This window comes from Gekko japonicus, unplaced genomic scaffold, assembly GCF_001447785.1.
Source record: "Gekko japonicus isolate JY-2015 unplaced genomic scaffold, Gekko_japonicus_V1.1 scaffold1344, whole genome shotgun sequence".
Classification (NCBI taxonomy): domain Eukaryota; kingdom Metazoa; phylum Chordata; class Lepidosauria; order Squamata; family Gekkonidae; genus Gekko; species Gekko japonicus.
This window is the reverse complement of record NW_015164226.1, coordinates 131,866-153,669: the sequence shown is the minus strand read 5'-3', so window position 1 is coordinate 153,669 and position 21,804 is coordinate 131,866. Positions and strand designations below refer to the sequence as shown.

Below are 21,804 nucleotides of genomic sequence, written 5' to 3'. Positions count from 1 at the left end.
CAAAGGAAAATAAACAACGGCTGAAAACTGAAAGAGAAGGAGACAGAAGGATTAAAAGAAGGAAACGACAGGCTTGGAAATTTAAAGGAGACAACAACAAAATATGGGAAACACAGTGACTGAAAACCAGAGAGGGGAGGTTTGGAAATCAAGGAACTCATGAAGAATGAAGACATGTAGATATGCTGAGGCAGAAAAGTAGACTGCAGATGATTAGGAGGAAGAATAAGCTATATAAAAAGATAGAAAGACTGGTTTTCTTCGAACATAGGATTAGATGGAAAAATGACCTTAAACCTACTTATTTATTTATCTATTTATTTTTTGTGGCAAATTAGTGGTGATTAGGAAAGCTTTATTACGTACAATCTAAAGAGAAAAGATGATGGAAATATTAGAGATGTTGAATTGTTTAAAGTCACCTATTTATGTTTGAATTTGTTAGAATATTATGGTTGAATATTAATTCATTTGGATAATGATCTAATGTGATTTTGGGCAATAATAGGATTTTTAAAGTTAATAATTAATATAAAGGTTATTAACAAATTGATAGCAAAAGTAAAATATTTAAAAGGCTCTAAGATCAATTATAACAAAAAAATAATGAATTGCCAAGCTAATGGAATAATTGTTAATATAATAAGAGAGATTGATTATGGTGTTGGTAACTATTTAATTGCGTTTAGTGGTATTAGAAAGTTATGTGGTGATGTAAGTAGGTCTTAATTAATTTTGATAACAGTTTAGTATGTGTATGGTGGATGCAGATCAATTCTGGTAGAATAAAGATGGGTAAAGCCTGGGCAGACTATAACTGAAGGATATTGGTGCAGATAAATGTAAAATTCAGGTTTAAAAATAGGAGAGCAAACTTGCTAGTTAAATTTGATATAAAGGTTCCAATGAAGTGTTTAATTAATTTAAAGGGTGTAAAGACTGATTGAAAAGTTTAAAAGGTAATAAAAGAAAATAAATTAAAAATTTAATATTAAACCCTGTTCCCATACTGGAAACAAAGAGTTAGCAGACTACTGGAGGATGGGTAAGGGTTAGATCTGTGTAAGGTGAAGATAAAGAGAAATATAATAAGTCAGTATGAAGGCCCTATACTGTTGATATGAATTTTGCAGCATAGTTTGGAAAAGGTAGTATATAAACCTTAAAGGAAATAGTAATAGAAGTTTTTATTCAACACAGATTTGATATTAAGGCTGAAGATAAGATCAAAATATGTATGTATTTTTTGCCTGATTTGTTTGTTATTCTGTGTTGCTGGAAAGGAAAAGTGTTGTTATAGGATCTTGTTGATTATTTGGTTTGTATGTATGATATAGGCTTACATTATAAACTCAAATAAATATATTGTTTAAAAAATATATTATGGGAATAATTAACTTTTTTCTTGTTTAGTTCTGGAATTATTTGAATATCACATTAAAGATGATGAAGATATTGATTGTAATTTCAATATTTTATTTTGTATTCCATTAGTATTTAAATAATCAGTAAGAATAAAATTCAGATTTAGATAAACAAGACAATATTTAGGTTTTTAGTACAGAAGTCCGTTCAACTGTTAAAGATGTATTCTCTTTTACTGTTAATATATTATTGCTAATTTTAGGAGAGTTTTTGTTTATTCCTTAAAGAGAGAATCTAACCCAAAATTCTGTAAAACTGATAATTATTTCTATATTTGGATTATGTAATACATTTGGTAATACATTTGATTTTACTTGTACATAACAATTCTTAACAATATACTGTCTCAACAATACACTTCAGCAGCTCTCAGCCACAGACTGGGGTTCCTGTGTATGTACAGAACAATGCATAAGTTCTCCTTTATCAATACAGATGTGAACTTTCCTCAGCACTGAATAACGTAACATATCCTATCCATGCAGAGCTCCAGGTATGGATTAGAGCTCTTCAGAACAATTACTGACAGTGTATGCAATCAAATGAAAAACTGACACCCAATGAAAAAGTAGTGATCTACTAATTTTCAGAATTCTGTGCATAGACAACACAGTATATGAGTACTGTACCACTTTTAGGAATACATTCTTCCACTCACTGCTAGCCAAGTCTTTCTAAAAGATTAGCTTTGACATTTTCTACACAGACTGTAGAGCAAGCACTGCTATCACATCAACTGATCTGCAATGGTTAATAAGCAAGTACAGGCATGGTCATGTAAAACAGTGCAATTGGTCAAATCAGAGATTAATGGTTTTCATTGTATTTGTCAACCTGTTTCTCCCACAAAGATGTCATCAGACGTAAAGTAATGGCTTGAAGCTTTGGAGTACTTCCCAGCACCTGTAGGGCACGTAGAATCTGAGCCACACAGACCTGGAAGAGAACATCCCTTTTCTGCATTAACTTACAGAATATGCAAAAAATCCCCCCAGCAACAAACACACAAATGTATAAAACAGAATGGTTACAGAGAAATTAAGTTTGCAACAAATATGACAGCACTGATAAGACCTCTATACCAAATACTGGAGACATCAACTTCCCACCTTGATGGTTTCGTAGTTTAACATTAAACTGGAAGTAACTAAGACCAGATAAAACTTTTGCTTGGGAAGGCAAAAGCATTACTGTACTGAATACATATCCACATTTCCAACTGCTTTCAATGGAATATGGACAGCACATGTAACGTGCAGTATAATTTGGATTTTCAGACCCATTCTAAAGACAAATTCTCAAGTATAACATGATTATAATTGCCATTATGAACTAAATAACCTGTTCTTGAACTCCCTACTTAGTAATCAAAAGTTATATGATTAGACACTCTTGTACCATGTTGCAATAAGCTCATTGCTGTCTACTTCGTTCTGCCTTACTGATCTGATAAATGTGTCCACTGTAAGGTAGAAATTCTGTTTCCAGACATCACTTCCCCAAAATCCATCACACCAATATTTCCTTTTCTCTATAACTGACATGGGATTCAGCAATGTCTTGCACTCAACCATATATGGACCAATGAACATTTACTGAGTGCCTCTGAAACATGGTATAGTGGTTAGAGTTCAACCAGAATCTGGGAGACATGGCTCAAATACTCACACGGACATGAAGTTCACTTGGGCTGGTCACACACTCATAGCCTAAACTATCTCACATGGCCGTTGAGAGAATAAAATAGGGGGTTGAGAGAATAAAACAGGAGTGAGGAGAACAATGTATGCTGTCCCGATCTCCTTGGAGGAAGGGCAGAAATAAAATGTGATAAGATTTTCCCCTTTCTGCTGCCATAAATGTTAAAAAACCCAGAATCACAGGAGTGAACCCAATCGTCTGTCCCTTCTTATCTAAATTGGGTTCATCCATGGGAGCTCCAGAAGTTGTAGAGAAGCACATTGTATACCACTGCAGCAACATATGGATAGGCAATTCAAGGTAACTCTTAACTACTGGGATGAGAAGCACTCTTTTTCCAGTCTTAGCAATTGGGACAGGGAAATTTCAAACTTCAAATGCCACCGCTGTTTCAAGCCACTTGGATCCACAGAGCCAGGGCTATTTTTGGGCAGGAACGCGCAGGAACGGAGTTCCGTCTGTTAAAGATAAATACTATACTAGAGCCAGTCACACAACCCATTTAAGTGATAATAAAATCCTCTGTAGAACTTTTTGATTTTGCCTTTGGCATTTTATTGCGCGGTAAATACATATCAATTCTTTAACCAATAAGTAATGAAATAGGAATAATAGTGGGCAGAAGTTTTAAAAAAATTCGTACTGACCTTATGCACACCCAAAGCAGGCAGAGTGTACAAGATATCCCGATAGAGTATCGGCTCCAGTGGCATTCCCAGTTTAAACATTAGGACTGGAATCAGATTTGGCACCTAAAATAAACGAAAGCATTTCCAGTGTTAATGATATAATTAACTGTATGGAGAGCAACAATACAGCAGAAGAAAAGTATCTTCGTTTTGTCATGTTCTTCAAGCCTCAATAGAATAAGCCTTCAAGCCTTCTCAACAGAACGTAAACAACAAAAACTAAGTCACATGCAACATTTTCTGGCATGCTTGAATACTCAGTGCAGAGCAAGTTGTGGCAATGATTATATCTAAGGCTCCTGTATTTTCAACAATCCCACTCTTTAGTTTGCTAGTGGAATATTATCGAGTTCTCTATTTCAGGTTTAATATTTGCTTCCGGAATGAAGCTAGATTTGGCACCTAAAATAAACGAAAGCATTTCCAGTGTTAATGATATAATTAACTGTATGGAGAGCAACAATACAGCAGAAGAAAAGTATCTTCGTTTTGTCATGTTCTTCAAGCCTCAATAGAATAAGCCTTCAAGCCTTCTCAACAGAACGTAAACAACAAAAACTAAGTCACATGCAACATTTTCTGGCATGCCTGAATACTCAGTGCAGAGCAAGTTGTGACAATGATTATATCTAAGGCTCCTGTATTTTCAACAATCCCATTCTTTGGTTTGCCAGTGAATATTATCGAGTTTTCTATTTCGGGTTTAATATTTGCTTCCGGAATAAAACACAGTTCTTTGTTTTGTTCCAGAGCCACCCCCCTCCCCCATTACCTCCAATTACGGTAACTTTAGAACTTATTCAGTGATGCCTTGCTTGGGCATTTATGCTGGCTAGAAACTAGGGGGAAAACCCCAAATCATTTACTTTTCAGACAGTGAACATATAGGCCCAGATAACGGCACAGGGTTAAAGCTAAATGTTTTAAGGACTATTGTCCTTGAGCATTTTTTGTTCATTTTGAACATATCTGAAATTTTAAAAGCCTATGCCTTGTGTGACTGCAGGCCATTTTCTTCTACCAGGGCCAATAAAGCCATCTCCATCCCATAACCAGGTCTAAAAACTGTCAAGGAAAGATGGATCATTCAAAAGCACCTAGGGCTGATTTACCACACCAAACTCAATTCATTTTGCACAAAAGAAGGATTAAATGTACTGGGTTCAAGACACATAGTCGAGTGATTTCAGCTCATAATTTATTAGTAGGCAAAACTGACAAGGAAGCAGGACCCGGGGGTCTGCTTATATATCGGTCCAAACCACACCCAACAAACACACCCCACACCTGTGATAGGTTTATTTACAGTGCACCAATAACCTTATGTTCCTTTGCGGATCTGGGCTAACCTATTGGTCCGTTTTAGGATCCTACGAGTCTATTGTTTCAGGTCACAAAGCTTTGCTCTCGCGCTTCACCATGTGCACGCCCGATCGCGTGCGTGGTCCTTTGTTAGTCCATAACAAAGGAGGTTGTATTTAAGTTGAAAAACAGCCAGTTCATGCTTCATGTCTGTGTACACAATGCTACAACTTTCTTTCTTTTTTAAGGCTGGAGAGAGCTTCCATGGAACAGCATTAATACTCATGGCTAAAAGCCCTTTGGTACTTCACAACTCTTTGAGCAGCCAAGATGGGCAAGGATCTAACCTGCATGTAACAACCTTCACAATACCAAGTACCAGTTCCCATATGCCAGGGGAAAGCAGACTGAAAGAAGAGTGCCAAGTGGTTACTTCCCAACCACACCGGGATAGATTCTGCATTCACTGCAGCCTTTGGGTCAGACTTGATCTCCTTGGAGATCTGTATCTATTATCTATACAAAAGGTATCAGAGTGAAATATAGATAGTTTACCTTTTGTGGATTCCAATGTAACAGCAGCAGCATCAACTATGACTCATCAAGCTCTTCTTCCACACTTAATAAGAATATCTACAATCTTGGCTCTACTATCCCAGAGCACTCTGGAATCCCGAAGGATCGATAAATCTAACCGATCTTCTGCCTTGGGGAGTGGAGCTGATAAATCCAAATTAACTTCACCAAATAGCGATCTTACCATAATTTATTTTATATTTATATCCCACTTCTCTCCCCAATGGGGACTTAAAGCAGTTTAGAACAAAGTTCTAACCTATGAGGTAGATTAGAGAATGTGACTGGCCCAAGTTCACCCAGTGATAATGTAGGGATTCAAACCTGGGTCTCTTAGGGTCCTAATCTAACAGTATCCACTGTGCCACACCAACTCTTGACATGACATTGTCTTAATTATACCGATCAGACCCCTGTGCATCACTGAGAAGTAAATCTAGCATGTACCCTTGAACATGTGTTGGGCCCAAAACTACCAGGGACAGGGCCACAGTTGCCAGACCAGACCTAACCAACATAATTCCCTGTTACTGTGGATTTTCCTAAAACAAAAACCACCCTTTAGCTTTTGCTTTATAGGAAACAACGGGCCATTTCTGCATCTCTTTTGGTGGTTTCTACACACCAGTAAAATACAGAATTCTGTACTGATCTGCCCATTAGCAATGCCTCTAGAACAGCAGCACACACTCAACAGAAAAATAAAATCTGACAAAACCAATGGCTCTGGAAAGAACAGAACAGAACTGAAAAGGCTTCCTCAGTTTTGATTCAGAGTGTATTCATTTCTACTGAATGAAGAGAAGGGGTTATGGGGAAGAGACACAACTCAGAGACAGAGCACATGTTTTGCATGAAGAAGATTCCAAGCACAACACCTGGCATCAATCCTAATAGCAAACTTGATGGTTGAGTGACTAATAGCTGGGCATAAGAACATAAGAACATAAGAGACGCCAATTTTGGATCAGGCCAAAGGCCCATCCAGTCCAACACTCTGTGTCACACAGTGGCTAGAAATACCAGTGCCATCAGGAGGTCCACCAGTGGGGCCAGGACATTAGAAGCCCTCCCACTGTTTACCCCCCCCCCAGCACCAAGAAGACAGAGCATCGCTTGCCCCAGAGCCCCTATCTATACCTTGTGGCTAATAGCCACTGATGGACCTCTGCTCCATAAGCTTATCTAATTCCCTTTTGAAGCCCTCCATGCTTGTAGTCGTCACCACTTCCTGTGGCAGTGAATTCCATGTGTTAATCACTCTTTGGGTGAAGAAGTACTTCCTTTTATCCGTTCTAACCCAACCACTCAGCAATTTCCTTTTATCCATTCTAACCCAACCACTCCCTTACAATTCCTGGCAGACTGCCCAGTTGTTTCTTTTAAAAGCAGACTCTACAACTATGCCTATCAGAGGACTCCCAACTCCAAATCATTAATGAACAGAGAGGCAGCAAACTGGAACCACTGCCAGACAAGACATATTGTTTGCGTACTAGGGAGATTCCTTATGTATGTAGAAAAGCACTAGTTGGTAAATTAAGAAAAGAATAGCCTCTAAAAAGTCTAATAAGCATTTCCCATGTGCCACAAAATGTTGAAGGCAGCAGAACATCAGCTAAGAAAGATGGGAGTTGATCAGCTTTTGCAAGCCGCTTATAATATCCTAGAGAGGGCTTGGAGGATGTTTCCCAACCATTTACCACCACCACCATCTGTAATTCCTCACTTGTCCCAATTTGTCTACTATAACAATGCCTGTGAGTAGGACACCAAAACAGGGCCACAGACAAGATAAAGCTTTCTCCATTATTTGGGGGACATCCCACATGGCCACATGTCAGCTGGTCAAATAACCAAGCTTGTGCTTAGTATCAGGGACAGATGTGCTCTTCCCTTCCAACTGCCCCGGATCCACAGCAGTTGTGCTATAGGCAGCAGTGCTACAGCTGCAGACTTCTCAATTTTAACCTTAGGTAAACAAAGACTATCTGATCTGATTTCAGAGCTCAGCAGTCTCACACTTTTGCACTACAGAAGAGTGGTAAATTCCCAAGGAATTATCCCCTTAAAATTGTTGCAGGATCACTACTTGTCTCTCGAGAAGTATACAAGTTTATCTTGATGGAGGGCATGATAAACCAATTTCTCTGACGCTAAGCAGGTCTGGGTCTGGTCAGTGTCTGGATATGAAATCTCGGTGGAATCCCCTGGAAACCACGCTATTTCCACGATGAGAAAATGCAAGATAATATAGTGAGTTACAAATGTCCAGCCATCCTTAAGGGCGAGCCAATTTCTATAAATTGTTTTGTTTTCATGGTACCAGCGGCACAGACAGGGAAGGTCAAGCCTAGGATCAACTGCTGACCACGTTTTCTCAACAGCTCCAAAATTCAAGCATTATTGGAATACAGGTCCACCCTTCACACAAACCACAATCCCCGTTCCATGCATGAATTCCATTTTATTTCCATTCCGAAATTACGTTGTCTACATTTACATTCATAAATTTAATTCCACTATGGCCCACACTCTTTTAATTTATGCCCCAATATATAACATTTTTCTTGTTATGTTTGTTTGACATAACATCCTTTCTGAAGTCCTACAAAGCCTATTGACTAAATAGTCCTACAAAGTCTATTGACTAAAGCCTATTGACATTTCATTACAAGGTGTTATCCTGTTGATTCTCCCAATACAACAGTAAAGATCTCATAAACAGACCAGTTTACGTTAAAGTTTTATTTTTCTGGCCTTTTATTGAATAAACATGAATAAATTCCTCAAAGTCAACTCCTCTTCACATTCAACCGACAAAATAGGTATGTGGCTTCAACATCCTTGCCTCCAGACTAAAACTCCTGCATTTTTTGAGAAATGCCAGCTTGCTGAAACTTCTTTTCAGTTCTGCCAGTCACTGGTAGTGCAAAATCCTCCCACAGGGCTATAAACACTTCAACTGAAAATTAGTTGCACTTTTTTGTGGGGTGGAATCTCTTTTAGTGAGGTAACTGGGGATAGTTCATACTCTTTTCCGAAAGCAGACTTAGTGTGCTGTCTGAGCCAAACTGTGAAAGGTTTTGTCCCTTGAAAAACAGGATGATTAACCAGAGTACTTTAGTTCCTTTTATTTCCCCTTGTCTAATTTGCCTTATGTTTTAAGGGGCCTTGGACTGGCTTCCATTTTTCCTGGGATTACTCCGGTTATTATAGTGCTTTGTCCTGCCCTCCTGCCTATGCATAAGAAACGCTGGAACAGGAACCTCTTAAGAAAGAATGTCACAGGGAAGCACAAATCTGTCTCTCAAACTAACCCTAACCCTGGTTTAACTGAACAACTCCCTCCAATATAGAGGGATGTGCTCTTCCTTTTCACCTGGCTCAGACCCACAGCAACTTGTAAAGAAGGGCTTGGGCAACCCCACTGCGCAGAATGGTGCTTATTTTGCTCCACCACACATTCCACGACACATTCCATACAGGTGCAGGAAAATAAGTTTCCATGAATATCACCTATATTCTTCATTTTTTTCCCCTCGTGGAAATGTGACTGCAGCATAGGCCACTTGGCTCTTTCAGGACTCACAAACTCTGCTACTTTCTTCCCCTGGCCATATTTGGGGCTTTACAGCCCTCACAGTATTTGCTACCACTGGAGCCAATGGGAGGCTACATGAATTTTAACAGAACCAATCTGGGACTCATTAGGCTGAAAGAAGCCTAGCCCAGACACAAAAGAGTAGACAGAAGTGAAGAGTAAACTTTTTTTTTAAGTACTGTACTCTCAGATCCACATTGATTATTATTTTATAAAAAGGGAAATTTTGCTCGATGGGTTTGAAGGAGAGGCTTTTCTTAATCACATAAAAAACCTGATAATGTTTTACCCATTTTCTTTTTTTATCTTAAAGGATTTTCAGATGATAATTTCAAATAAAATATTTAGCATAACTTCAAACAGAAACCAAGTACTCAGAAGCCAGGAAGTTCCAAAACTTAGGCTTTTCCCACAATGTCTAACTTGGCAAGAACGGTAGCCATTACTTCTAACATAAAAACAAATTAAAGCTACATTTAGCCAGGGAACCTTGAAATTATACTTATTGGTCCCATTGCTGACTCCTTTGCAATATCTCAGCTGCAGAAAAAATTGGATTCAAGAACATAATATTTCATTATGACCAGAAATTCTTAAAACTATATTTTCCTGCTTTGTTTTTTTTTAAAAAGGGAAATCTAAATCCCTTTGATCACACACAATCACAATTTCTTTTGGCTGCAAAGTCAGACCTTCTGGAAGTTCCATGCTTAGGAGAACCCATCAGTCTTGCACTGTCTGCCAAATTATACATTTTACTCAGAAAGTGGAGTGGTTGACTAGCAAGTTGAAACACTTTGTAGTGTGCTCATGTGCGTGTATGTGTACATGCGTGCACATAATCCACATGAGATGACATACACATAGGGAAGCCCACTCGCAGTTATTCTCAGATATTCTCAGCAGTTTTTTGTTGGCTTCGCCTTCTCTGCAGCACCATCCCAATCCCAAGAAGTACAAAAAGCCCACACCCCAGTGTCCTTACAAAGACAGAGCAAGATGGTTCTTTTTAAAGGGAATTGCAAGCCATTCAGCTTGGGCTGCTTTTGAACAGTGATTGTCCACCTAGCTCTCATTGCTACTGTGAAACGAAAGACATTCACAACGGAGCATCCACACGGTAGTTCCTTGTTCCCCTCACTCTTTGATTGCCTGAGCCCTCCCATTTCCTCCTGTGCCACTGGAGGTCCTTTCAAGTTTCATTTCACAATGAAAAGGGATAGAGACTTAATTTTTTTTTAAAAAGTAGACCATAACATTATTGCATGAAAGCTCTTTGGCAGTTGCCCATTTTTAAACACACACACACACACACCCAAGTCTGTGGTGGCATGGAGGACTGAAGCAAGGAAAATGACATGAATATGGGCAGGACCTTCAAAATGTGCACCCTTTCATCCACACATCATCCAAAGCCACTTTAATGTTTTAAATTTCTTTCAACAACAACAAAAGGAACAAAAGGGGAAAAACAAAATCCAACAACTAAGATTTTTAAAAAGAAAAAAGAAAAAAATCAATACATAGCTACAAGACAAAATTATAACAGTGGTGACAAGTCTACACATAACTTCCTATAAATGATTTCCAAATATCTAAAAATAAGTCTACTACATGCAATTGTCAACTATATGCTATGTAATCACATGTTACAAAGTTCTAAGGTCCCTGATCCATTGATTTATGGGAGGTGAGCTTTCATCTTTCCAGTGTTGTAATATGAGTCTTTCTGCTGTAGTAAGGGCACAGAGGGCTGTGATCCTCCCAAAAAGATTGTATCAAACCAAGTTTGGGAAAGAGCCTACCAAAACCAGATAATTCCTGGAAAGTGAATGATTAGAGGGTGATGTGGAGCCCCCAACCTCCTTTACTCTAATTTGGATGCCAGACAACAGTAAAACCTCCTTGGTACTTCTCTGGATAGGGAGTGTATCAGTTTTGTTTTGTAGTGTAAACTTTATTAGTTGTTTCGATTTAGGTTTCATTTTAATTTGCTTTTAGCTGGTTGATTGTCAGCTGTCTCAAACAAAAGAGACACGGTATGCATTTTAACTTATAAATGAAACACATATGCAGGAAATATTGGTGAAATCAGCCAGCCTGGGCAGCAGTGTTCCCTCTAAACTGAGTTAGTGTGAGCTAGCTCACAGTTTTTTAGCCTCCGGCTCACACATTTTTGCCTTAGCTCAGGAAGGTTGGCTCCAGAGCAAACTAATTTATGCAGTAGCTAAATTGCTTGCTCACAACTTTAATGCCAGTAGCTCACAAAGGAGAATTTTTGCTCACAAGACTCCACAGCTTAGAGGAAGCATTGCATATACTCACTCTCACTCACTCACTCTGTGTGTGTGTGTGTGTGTGTGTGTGTGAGAGAGAGAGAGAAAGAGAGAGTGTGTGTGTGTGTGTGTGTGTGTGTGTGTGAGAGAGAGAGAGAGAGAGAGAGAGAGAGAGAGAGAGAGAGAGAGAGAGAGAACAAATGAACACGAATCAGCCAAGCACTTTCCCTTACAGGTATCTACCTTCATTCGTAGTACAAAATCTATGGTCTCTGAAGCTTTGCTGTTCAAAAATAAAGCAAGTAACAAAAGCCACCCCATAATTTAATGTGTGAATAAGGCAGAGTTAGGTTCCTGCCAATGCTAACTGAGCATTTTGTCTTCATCAGTTTTTTTTCAACTGTTTTCGAACAGCCACTCTTCAGATTCATTAACTCTCAGAGCACAGGAACACACTCAGAAAAGCTGCTGAATGCGTTGCTTAGCAACACAGCATTTTCAATCCCTCATCATCCCCAAAGATTCAGCAGTTAGGTCAACCCTCTCCATTAGGTGCCCGACAAAGGGTTTACCAATTCATCTTTTTAAAAAGAAGAATCTGCATTTCAAAACAACAATCCAGAATCTCTCAATACAGTCGCTTTTAAAAACAGATTTACAGCTGCTCTTCAGATTACTGGCCTGTATCACAATCTGATACTTCATAAAACACAACTTTTGTGCACATTTAGCTTCTGCCTGCAGCTTGGCATTCAGTCAGCAACATAACTGTTAAGGCAGGTTTTGGGTTTTTTAAAATAAACTGGCTAGGGAAAAGGAATTCTTTTCCCCCTCTTTATCTTCCATGCTCAGATTTTTTAAAATTGAATTTTAATAGCTGAACTGCAACATATCTCAATATTTAAACTGTTTCTTAGATTGAATTGTGAAAAGTGAAATGCTTTCAATACATCAGAAAACTTTAGGCTGACTTTGATACAGCAGGATAAACAATTGCATCAACAATTAAATCTTATGGAAAACTATTATGGAGAAAACTAGCCTTATGGTTATATAAAGAAGCTTCATCTTAAACAACAATGTTTAATAAAGACAGCAGGATACAGTTCATGACCTTCTCAGCCCTTTTAACAGGCACAATGTGCTAAACTGTTGTGACAATCCAGATATCCAGGCAAATCCTACGTTTTTCCTACCACTCCACTGAACAAAGTGTTTATTTTTAAAATTTTATTTATTAAAATATTTATACCCCACCTTTCCTTTTGGCTCACGTTTGAAGCCTTTCTCTAATCTAAGGAGACTTTCACCAACTCAGAATGTTGTTGTAAGGCTACTAAAAGATGCCCTGACTTGGCAACTCTTTGGGACCAAGGACACCCACAGTGTACTGTCATAGTGATGCATCCTCCAAGGTGACTTTCTACATATTCTTGCAGTCTATTGTTTCAACTTCATTACCATCAGACCTATAATCAGGTAAGCCTTAAGTAGTGGATTTAGGGTGCGTTCAGATGGGGCATTTACAATGGTATAGGTGGGGGTTGGAATCGGTGTACTTACCGGCGTTCACATGGCGAACATCTGCCTTCCATCCCTAACCGTTGCAAAGAGCTTTAAACCGTTGTATTCTGCCGCTAGGTCCCCAAGTGGTGGTATCCTGAGTGCAACGGTTGTAATCGCTTTACCACCACCCCCGTCTGATCGCTCTCCACCGTTGTAGAGCCACTTCCATTCGGAAGCCCGAGGCTTCCGATTTTCGCCCGCCATTTTTTTTTTAGGTCGGCGATATGCGCTTGGGCGAAGCTTCGCCCCGGCATTTGTTTTTTAAAAAAAAAGAAAAGAAAAGAAAAGGTCCTTAGTTTAACGTTTTAGAGGAGTCTGGGACCTCAGGGAGGCCAGTTTGCTCTTTAAACTTTAAAGGTAAGTTCTCTCTTCAGGGCATGCTTTTCTGGACGGGGTGTTTTACGCATGCACAAAGATCGCCATTCTGTGGATGGCTGCCTATGCGCATGCGCAAACTGAGTTTTTAAAAAAACACAAACCGCCAACGCCCACTGTGTGTGAACGGGCATACAGCGATGGGCTCCGCAGACAGGAGGTAAGTGTGATCGCATTTTAGCCGGCATAAACGCCCCGTCTGAACGCACCCTTAAGGTAGTGGCAGCCTCTGCTGTTGCTTCATCACCACCACTCCCCTTGTGCCCACCCATTCTACTCTGGAAACGCTAGTGCTCTTTTCCTTCTCATTTCTCAGCATCATTAAGGGCAGAATGATACCTTTAAAGATGTCCAGGAACCAGGATGGAAAGTGTGCTAGGTACTCCAGCATGCAAGGGTGGAGACAGTGACAGGCAGGGGCCACACCTGTTATTGAAGATCACTGGACTTCACAGTACAGTTTCGTAATAGATCTAAGAAATTATAATAGAATACGAGGAGGAACTGCTTAAGTTGCCAAGGTACAAGACATGAAGAACATGCCTAGTCATCCTGGTTTTTACTTGGAAGTGACTGGGACATAATGCAGGCCCTGAAATACTGGCAAAGCTGCTACCAGCATCTGCCTAGAAATATTTCACCATGGTATACACCAACTGCAACTTTATAACAGCCAACTGTCTTCAAGATTATGTCTTTCAAGTTTTTAATGATTTTATAAGAACACACACCATTAACTGGACAGGCATACACACATGTTCATATCTGTCCTGTCAAAGATGGCACAGTGCAAATTAGCAAAGTATCTAAAACTAGAATGTTCCATAACTAGTTCTGCAACTGTGCAGATCTTATATGCAACTTCACAAAGAACTTCTTTTAAAATATACATTTTGACAAAAAACCAAAGTTCAGTCTCAAAAGCGTTTACAGATGAAAGCTGTTTCAGGGCATATATATGCCTTAGAAATCACAAATTGCTACACTGCTGTGTGTAGAATTTTACTTCTAGTAATTAAACCACCAAGAAATTCATCATAGGATCTCATTCATTTAGCAATAACCTCTTATCTCTGGTTCTCAATAAAAGAGGGTTTTGAATACTGTCATCAGGCACAAGAACAGTCTACTTTTCTGCCAACAAACCCAATGTTTATTGATTTTCATTTAAATTCCCAAATTTTTACCTTAACAAGACTACATTTGCTTCATCCTTTTCCTTTTTTTAGGCCTCCATACATAAGGTAATACTTCTTCAGATGAATTTCCCAGTAGGGTGCCATTTACCAGCCAAATATTTTATTTCTGCATTTAAGATACCTTATAGAAGGGTGAATATCCTCTAGAGACTCATAATCCTCTAATAATGGTAATAGATCTTGTGTTACAATGCACAAATGACCTCTCAGTCAAACAATTTAATTTTTTCCTCTTGTGGCATGGTTGGATTCACACACAGCATAACAGGGCTTGTTTGTTTTTGCACAATTCATCCAATTAGGAAGACTGTATACATTTCATGAAAAGAACCGGTCAGCCATTTTACTTGGGTAAAGGTAAGTCACACCAAGGATTCCTGTACTCCCTGACATGGTTCCTGAGCAGTATTCCACTACTCTTTACCTACTAAAATATATCTAATGCAGATTCACTGCATTATCTTAACTACAGGGTAAACACGGGGTACAAATCTCCAACTAATATCCCCAGTTGCTGAGAAAAAGCAGGGCTTCACTGTAATCCACAGGTTCAACTTCTGCCTCTAATATGGATTCCCTGTATTGGTTTGGATCCAATGACAGAATCCTAGAATCAGAATCACAGATTTGGAAGGGGCCATACAGGCCATCTAGGCCAACCCCCTAGGGGGCTCAGTGCAGGGTCAGCCTACAGTATCCCTGACAAGTGTTTGTCCAGCTGCTGCTTAAAGACTGTCAGTGAGGGGGAGCTCACCACCTCCCTAGGCAGCTGATTCCACTGTTACTATAAAAAAAGTTTCTCCTAATATCCAGCTGGTACCTTCACACCCTTAATTTAAACCCAGTATTGCGAGTCCTGCCCTCTGCTGCCAACAGGAACAGCTCCCTGCCCTCCTCTAAGTGACAGCCCTTCAAATACTTCAAGAGAGCAATCATGTCCCACCTCAAGCTCCTCTTTTCCAGACTGAACCTTCCCAAGTCCCTCAGTTTTTCCTCATAGAACTTGGTCTCCAGGCCCCCAATCATCGTCATTGGTCTCCTCTGCACCCGCTTCATTCTGTCCATATCCTTTTTGAAGTAAGGCCTCCAGAACTGCACACAATACTCCAGGTGCAGCTTGACCAATGCAGTGTATAGCAGGACTATGACATCATGTGATTTGGATGTTATGCCTCAATACACCCCAAGATTGCATTAGCCTTTTTATGTCACCACATGACTCTGGCTTCTCATATTTAACTTTTGTTTCACCCTTACCCCCAAGTTCTTGTTTACACAGTGCTACTCAGAAGTGTATCCCTCATCCAGTATGCATGTTCCTCATTTTTATTACCCAGATGTAGAACTCGGCACTTACTACTCTCTGAGTGCAGTTCTCCAACCAGTTCACTATCCATGTAACTATCCTACAGTCCAATCCACAGTCCTTTAGTTTACCCATCAGAAAATCATGGGGAACCCTGTCAAAAGCTCTACTGAAATCCAGGTATACAACATCAACAGCATGCCCTTGATCTAGTAAGTTCTTCACTCAATCAAAGAAGAAAATGAGGTTGGTCTGGCAGGACCTGTTGGGGACAAATCCATGCTGACTTCCCCGGACCACCAAGTTGTCTTTTAGATGCTCGCAGATCGATCCCTTTAAAATCTGCTCCAGTATCTTCCCTGGGACAGAGGTTAGGCTGACTGGCCTGTAGCCTCTAGAAAGAGGCTCTGGGTGGGTGCCCTGGCCTTGGACACTCAGTGTCAATTTGCTGTGGCGACCTCAGCAGGGTATAATGACACTGAGTCCACCATTTTCTCCAGAAGAACTGATCTCTTCTACCTAAAGAACAGTTGTAATTTTGAGTGATCTCCAGTCCTCACCTGGAGATTGGCAACAATGGTTCCCCAGAAGGGAATAGTTGGTTTGGAGGGTGGAGTCTATGGCTTTGTACCTGTCCGAGGTCCCACGCCTCCTGAAACCTCACCCTCTCCAGGCTCCATCCCTCACATCTCCAGGAATTTCCCACCTGGAGTTGGCAACCATATCTCCTTCCCAGCCAATATCAACCTACCTTTATTTCCCCCTCATTCTTCAGCTTTCCACCCCCCACATACCTGCAGCCTCTCCCGTGCTCTGAAGCCCTGATTACTACGTCACATTGGCTGTCATGGGGACCACCTCAGCAGGATATAAGAATACAGAGTCCACCATTTTCTCCAGGGGAACTGATCTTTGCCGTCTGGAAAGCAGTTGTAATTCTGAGTGATCTCCAGCCCTCACCTGGAGATTGGGCACATTTTACCTCAGAAGAGCAAACTGTTTAGAATGTTAGAGGCAAAAGCCAATCAAGTCGCATATGCAAACGACCTCTGTGTTCCGAGGCAAAGGCCAATGAGGCTGCATATGCAAATAACCTCTGTGTTCTGACTGGCTATGGGGGGGAGAGGAACAGCAAAATGTTTAGAATGTTGGAGGCAGGACTCAGGCAAAGTAGCCAGTGGATAGGGAGACCCTCTGAATGACAGATCAGAGAGCGAACTGATTTTGAAGCGTGTGGAATGTTCTAGAGAAGTGCCACCACCATTCAGCTTTTATTTATATGGGAGATGCCAGGGGCTGACTGCTGGCCCCACCCTCTGCTAGGTGAGTCTTTAATTATATTAGGCTCCTCCTTGCCAGAGTCAGAACACAACCAGATGGACGCTGAAAACAGACTTATTACACTTGCATTTGAGCAAAATCTTCTGCCAATACCTAGCACTTTCCTTCCTATATCTTACAGCACCCAGAAATTGCTTGCACATTTTGCACAAGTGGAAAAGTGTCTCTGGAATCAGGATAGGCTATGTTTAATTTAGTGCAACAGGACAGCATAAGGGTGGATTTTTTCACATTTCCACTTGTGCAAAGACCCTAGTAGTACATGTGAAAAATCTTCTGGTGGATGCAAGCCATTGCCTTAATGAGTCACAGCATCTGGGAAAAGTGGCAATCTGCTCAAATCACACTACAAGTACAAAACTAGGCAGCGTTACACCTTTAAGCCCCACTGACTTCAATGGACTAAGAAAGGTGTAACTTGGCTTAGTACTGCACTGTAAATAATGTAATTATTTTTTTTCCAAACAGAAGTGCTTTATAAAGAAGTAGCACAAACCTAACAATTGCCACTTCTTTAACATATGTGAAAAATGGGGAGGGTGGGGAGAGCAATATAATATATATAACACATAATACTATAATGCAAACTAATGAATTTGTTCAGTTTGCTTTTCCATCAATAACATTTCTGCTTGCTTAAACTCAGCCACTATTTAATCATCCTCCTGCATTGGTTTTACTGAAGTTCACACCGTACACTTGCCACCGAACAATCATGATGGCAGCTATATACTTTTAAATCCAAAGATGCTGTGGTTGACATGGCAGCCAATGCTTTCCTGCAATATCCCCGATATGCCACACAGAAAGAACAGGGTAAACAGAAGAATCTACTCAAGACTTATACTGCTTTGCTCGCTCCACGATTACTTCATTATACTGGCTGGCAAGAAAACACCAAGAATTGGATGCTCTGCATTCTTTGCAACAACAAAAAAGCGCTTCAAGATTTAACCATTAACCAAAGCAAAAAGGTAACTGTCTCTACATCCCATTAGCAGTGTGAGCATGACTCTGTCAGATGGGGTAAAAAATTACACGGTTTGGGTTTCAGGATGTCGAAAAGCATTACCAGTCCACATGGACTCAACTGATGTAGTTCTGATGTAGTTCTGATGTAGTTCTGAAATTAATTCTGGTGGAAATTTAGAGTGTACAGTGTAAAGTAACTCCAGTATTCCATTAAGATGCCTTCAGTGTCTCAAAAACAATCACTAAAGATTTATGATTTTCACATCTCCTGCAGCATGCCTGCCAGTAGATAAATTATCCAACCATGAACCAGCACCTTCCACAGCTCCACCCTAAAGTATATTTTCATCCTGACTTGTTCCAAGAAGCCCCAGGAATCCATAATTCTCCTCTCTGCATACTGTCCACACAACCACTCTTTAGGCTAGACTGAGAGAGAATGACCAAGATCACCCAATGAACTTCATGCCTAATGGGAAATTTGAATCTGAGGCTCCAATACCCACTCCCAGTTCAATCAACCATTTAATATGTAGAGTATTTGCTACCTCCAGAAATTACTAACCTGCCTTAAGGCTTCTTCTAGAATCCAGCAGGTGAGCAATGACATAACCTAGGTTTAAAATCAGCCATAATCTTTAAAAATCAGTTTAATGTTCTAGATGCCTAAAATCCATTGTTACATGTTTGAGCAGATCTAAGACAAAAATGTGGCAAAATATGGGGCTTGTAAGGTACTCAATCATGAAGCCTCTCAGCAATCTGAATACCTTGGGTTTATAGATCCAAAATGCATTTTTGTAGCAGTCACTCTGCTTGACCCGGGGTCACCCCATACCCTGATCCATGACTATTTAAATAATTTATAGCAAGCCTTCACTGGCACCAGGCACTCTACGGTTCCAATCCCTCTCTTCCCCCATTACCCAGCCAAAAGAGACAAATTGTTTGAGATCTTCTGCTGGAATTTAAAAAAAAAAAGGGCAATCCAAGCTATTTGAGGTTGAAATGAAAATTCCCAAGCTCCCTATCTCTTGTAAAGCAGTTTCCATTTATCTGTTTTGAATTAACACGATAAAAGCATCCTGAACAAACCATTTGCAGACAGCTGCTCCCAGAGAGAGCAGCAAACTTTATGACGAGATTCCCTAGTTATCATTTTGGCCTATTTTTTTTAAAAGATTGGAGGAAATTAAATACAGTGATGAACAATAAGGTCTGCAAATAAGTGTTTTTCTTATGGTATTTTTGCAGCTGTTTGTAATACATAGTGCATAAACAGCGATTATAGGGGTATTGTTTTTCACCTTGCAATAATTTTCACTAAGTGACTAAAAGAAATTGGAGCAAAGTGTCTCTTTAGTGATCCTAATGCTTTCCAATAGGGCCATTTCCATGTTCTGGAACCATCCCCTCTCTGCCACCACACTTCCCACTTGTGCCCTCCTTTCCCACCCACTCAGATATGTGCTCCTTCCCTTTCCCATCCACTCAGTCACATGCTCCTCCCCTACCACCTGCACACCCAGCTGTACACACTGCCTGCGCACCCTTCCTCTAACAGCTACAGTGCCAGGCACAGACACCAACCAGTGCTGTCTGGAATGCTGCCATGCACTACCCAGAAGAAAGTGCATGGATAGGGAAAGCAGAGATGCCACACAGGTTGGGGGGGGGGTGGCAGCAGCAGGCTCACAGTGAGCCACAGGCCTCAGCAGTCAGCCAACCTTGCCGACTTCTGACACCAGCCTGCATTTCACACACCTTTAGAATCATCCTTGCAAAGGGTTGGTTATGAGTCAGTTTTCTCTTTATTTTACTCCTTGTGAGCTTAATGGCATTCTAATATCTCTGATATCCAGGACAAAAGAGCTAAACCTGTGTGCTAAGGCCACTGAGATAGGCTTGCCAAGTCCCCCCGGGGGGCGGGGAAACCCCCGTCCCAGAGGCCTGTTCCCCGCTGGTGGCGGATCGGGCCCCGGGGGGAGCCCCACCCCGACGTACACATCACCCGGAAGTGACGCAACCACGCCGGGGCACGCTGGGAGCGGGGCCACGGTCATCCGAGGGAAAACTATGGTTTTCCCTCGGATGGTGATGGCCCCGCCCCCAGCGTGCCCGGCATCATCATGTCACTTCTGGGTGATGTGCGTGTGGCACGCACGCACGCCAGCCGGGAGTCCCCCGCTGCAGCGCACCACCCAACTTGGCAACCCTACACTGAGAGAAAAGAAAGATTGGGGGGGGACACTCTGGGGTCTTCACGGCTCTGGGACATCAGGAAAGATGCAAATTGGGTGCTGCCAGAAAAGAAGCACTGTGTAAACTTTTTATGAGAATAAAACTGGAGGGAAGAACATGTATGCTGCCCCCACCTTCTCGCAGGAAGGTGGAGATTAAAAAAAAGTATGACTGGGCAGGGAGCTGCATGGTGTACATGAATATCACCAATTATTATTGTATACATCCTAATCTCCAGTCATGTGAAAATCTGCTTTTTACTGCAATGCTAGAAAAGGACCCAGAGCATTAAAAAAAAGAAAAGAGGCAAACAAAATAAAGTTCTAACCACTCCTGGTAAGTTCACCATATATAGCAGTTCTCCAAAGAGGCAAGAGCATGAAACAGATGCAATGTTAGATGAAAAAATAAGGTTACCAGATGGCTCATAGTTCTCAAGATACCCTGTTGGCAGGTTTCAGAGAAAATACACACAATAACTTCAGGCCTTCAAAGCCTAGAAATCAAATCAATGACAAAACCTCTTACCTGTATCAGCCTGAAAACCACCCAAAGTCACCGCTGATTAGAAGTGTCTGTTTCCCTCCCACCCTCTGCAATTATGGAAGGAGGACACAGATTGGCTAGCTAGTCAATGAAAAGCGAGTAGCAGCCTACATTGCAAAGCTTATCTCAGGTTGCACTCCACACATCAGTGGCTATTGTTCTACCACTGAACTTGCAGCCACTTGTGATAGGACTCTCTTGTCCACATAAGGGTAAAGGTAAAGGTTTCCTTGCTTGAAAGCCAGTCGAATCTGACTCTAGGGATGCGGTGCTCATCTCAGTTTCCAAGCTGAAGAGCCAACTCTGTCCAAAGACATTTCCGTGGTCATGTGGCGGGCATGACTAAACACCGAGGCGCACGGAACGCTGTTACCTTCCCACCGAAGCAGTACCTGTTTATCTACTTGCAATTTCTTCCTTTCGAACTGCTAGGTTGGCAGGAGCTGGGGCCAGAGACGGGAGCTCACTCCGTCTTGCTGCACTAGGGTCTTGAACTGCTGAACTACCAATCTCCCGATCTGCAGGTCAGCATCTTAACCACTTGAGCCACCGCAGCCCCCTTGTCCACATAGGACAATCCAATTGCCAATCATTGCTAACACTCAATTTCCAGCAGCCTTTATGACTGAAGATCTTCATTTGTGCTTGCTCAGTTATTTGAAGTAGGGTTGGCAGGTCCCCCCAC

The 21,804-nt window shown here is 41.0% G+C and overlaps 1 protein-coding gene across 1 annotated transcript in view; it reads right to left on the bottom strand.

Moving 5' to 3' along the window:
• The window catches only part of FOCAD (focadhesin), a 175,828-nt gene that overhangs the window by 119,761 nt on the left and 34,263 nt on the right, over window positions 1-21,804 (bottom strand). The window contains exons 12-13 of the mRNA XM_015408559.1: window positions 3,774-3,878; window positions 2,260-2,361 (exon numbers count right to left, since the gene is read on the bottom strand). Of these exons, the coding sequence (XP_015264045.1) occupies window positions 2,260-2,361; window positions 3,774-3,878 (207 nt within the window). The remainder of the gene's footprint in view (window positions 1-2,259; window positions 2,362-3,773; window positions 3,879-21,804) is intronic.